Source organism: Triticum dicoccoides, chromosome 7A, assembly GCF_002162155.2.
Source record: "Triticum dicoccoides isolate Atlit2015 ecotype Zavitan chromosome 7A, WEW_v2.0, whole genome shotgun sequence".
In the NCBI taxonomy this organism is placed as follows: domain Eukaryota; kingdom Viridiplantae; phylum Streptophyta; class Magnoliopsida; order Poales; family Poaceae; genus Triticum; species Triticum dicoccoides.
In genome coordinates, this window is record NC_041392.1 from 115205712 (window position 1) to 115206863 (window position 1152).

At 41.1% G+C, this 1152-nt stretch overlaps 1 protein-coding gene across 1 annotated transcript in view; it reads right to left on the reverse strand.

Moving 5' to 3' along the window:
* The window catches only part of LOC119331224, a 4145-nt gene that overhangs the window by 951 nt on the left and 2042 nt on the right, over positions 1-1152 (reverse strand). Inside the window, exons 2-3 of the mRNA XM_037604399.1 lie at positions 724-816; positions 148-624 (exon numbers count right to left, since the gene is read on the reverse strand). Of these exons, the coding sequence (XP_037460296.1) occupies positions 148-624; positions 724-816 (570 nt within the window). The remainder of the gene's footprint in view (positions 1-147; positions 625-723; positions 817-1152) is intronic.

A 1152-nucleotide genomic window follows, 5' to 3' on the forward strand; every position in this document is an offset into this window, starting at 1 on the left:
GTTCACATATATATGCCTGTAGCATACATATATTACCCCTCGCCCCTTCTCTTTCAAGGAATCATATTTGCATTGTGTGTTCACATATATATGCCTGTAGCATACACATACAAAAAAAAGAAAAAACGAAGACAAAGAGATACATACCATCATGCCCAAGCGAATGTCAGTCCTTGTCAGGCGGTGAACAAAAGCAAACCCAATGAAACCATCACTGAGAGGCAGCAACCCTTGTAGCTGAGCATCCTCTATCTCATTAAGCAAAAGCCCCCTAGTGCGAACAATGCCTTCACCATCATCGCTTGAAGCTTCTCCATCCTCATTACCTGAATCTGAATCTTCAATGGGATCACCCTCTTCCATAGGCTGTTCATCTTTAGAGCCGTTGCCCACCTGGAACCACAAAATAGATGCCGTAGGTGAAGGTTCATCCAGGTGGAACACCACCATCTGACCCTTGCCCAGATTGTTGTCTTCATAGAACTTCCTCCAACCTCTCCCATACATAGCGCTCTTTGTGCGACCCTTGTAACACCTTACAGTGTATGCCCGTTGGTTTGACACAAACGTCACCTTCTCTCCTGTCAGATTGTTGAAACGGGCCCTTTCATTGCAAGGCACAACCTGATTTGAACAAAAAAACAAAAAAGTTCGGAGTGATGTCACCACAAAAAGTTGTGAGTATTGTGATGACATTAGTACAAAAAGTTAGGAGTTGGTTACCCCTGCATTCTTGAACTCCTCCCATGCAACCATGTTGAAACCGCTTCCCTTGCTCTCATACTTGCAATGGTTGAAACAAACTCCACAAACCCCCTGTACACATCAAAAAAGGAAGCAAAAAAATTAGAATGGATAACTCACTAAAAAAACACTTTACAGTGTCATTCTTTCACCTCAGAAAACATATATATATTTCGCAATGTATTCATGCAGCTTAATGACTGTGAAAAAAGCCCAAACACCATGCTTACCCGATGGTACAACCAAAACAAAAGTACTTATGCTGTAAAAAGACTAGTTGTTTCAGTTTCAGGAAAGAAAAGAAATGAAAGTGTTGCGGTACATGTGGTTACTATTACACTCTTCTGAAAAAAAGGAATTACAAACAAAAAGTAGTTTCAAATAGCTTCACAAAGGGTCCGTTCAGGT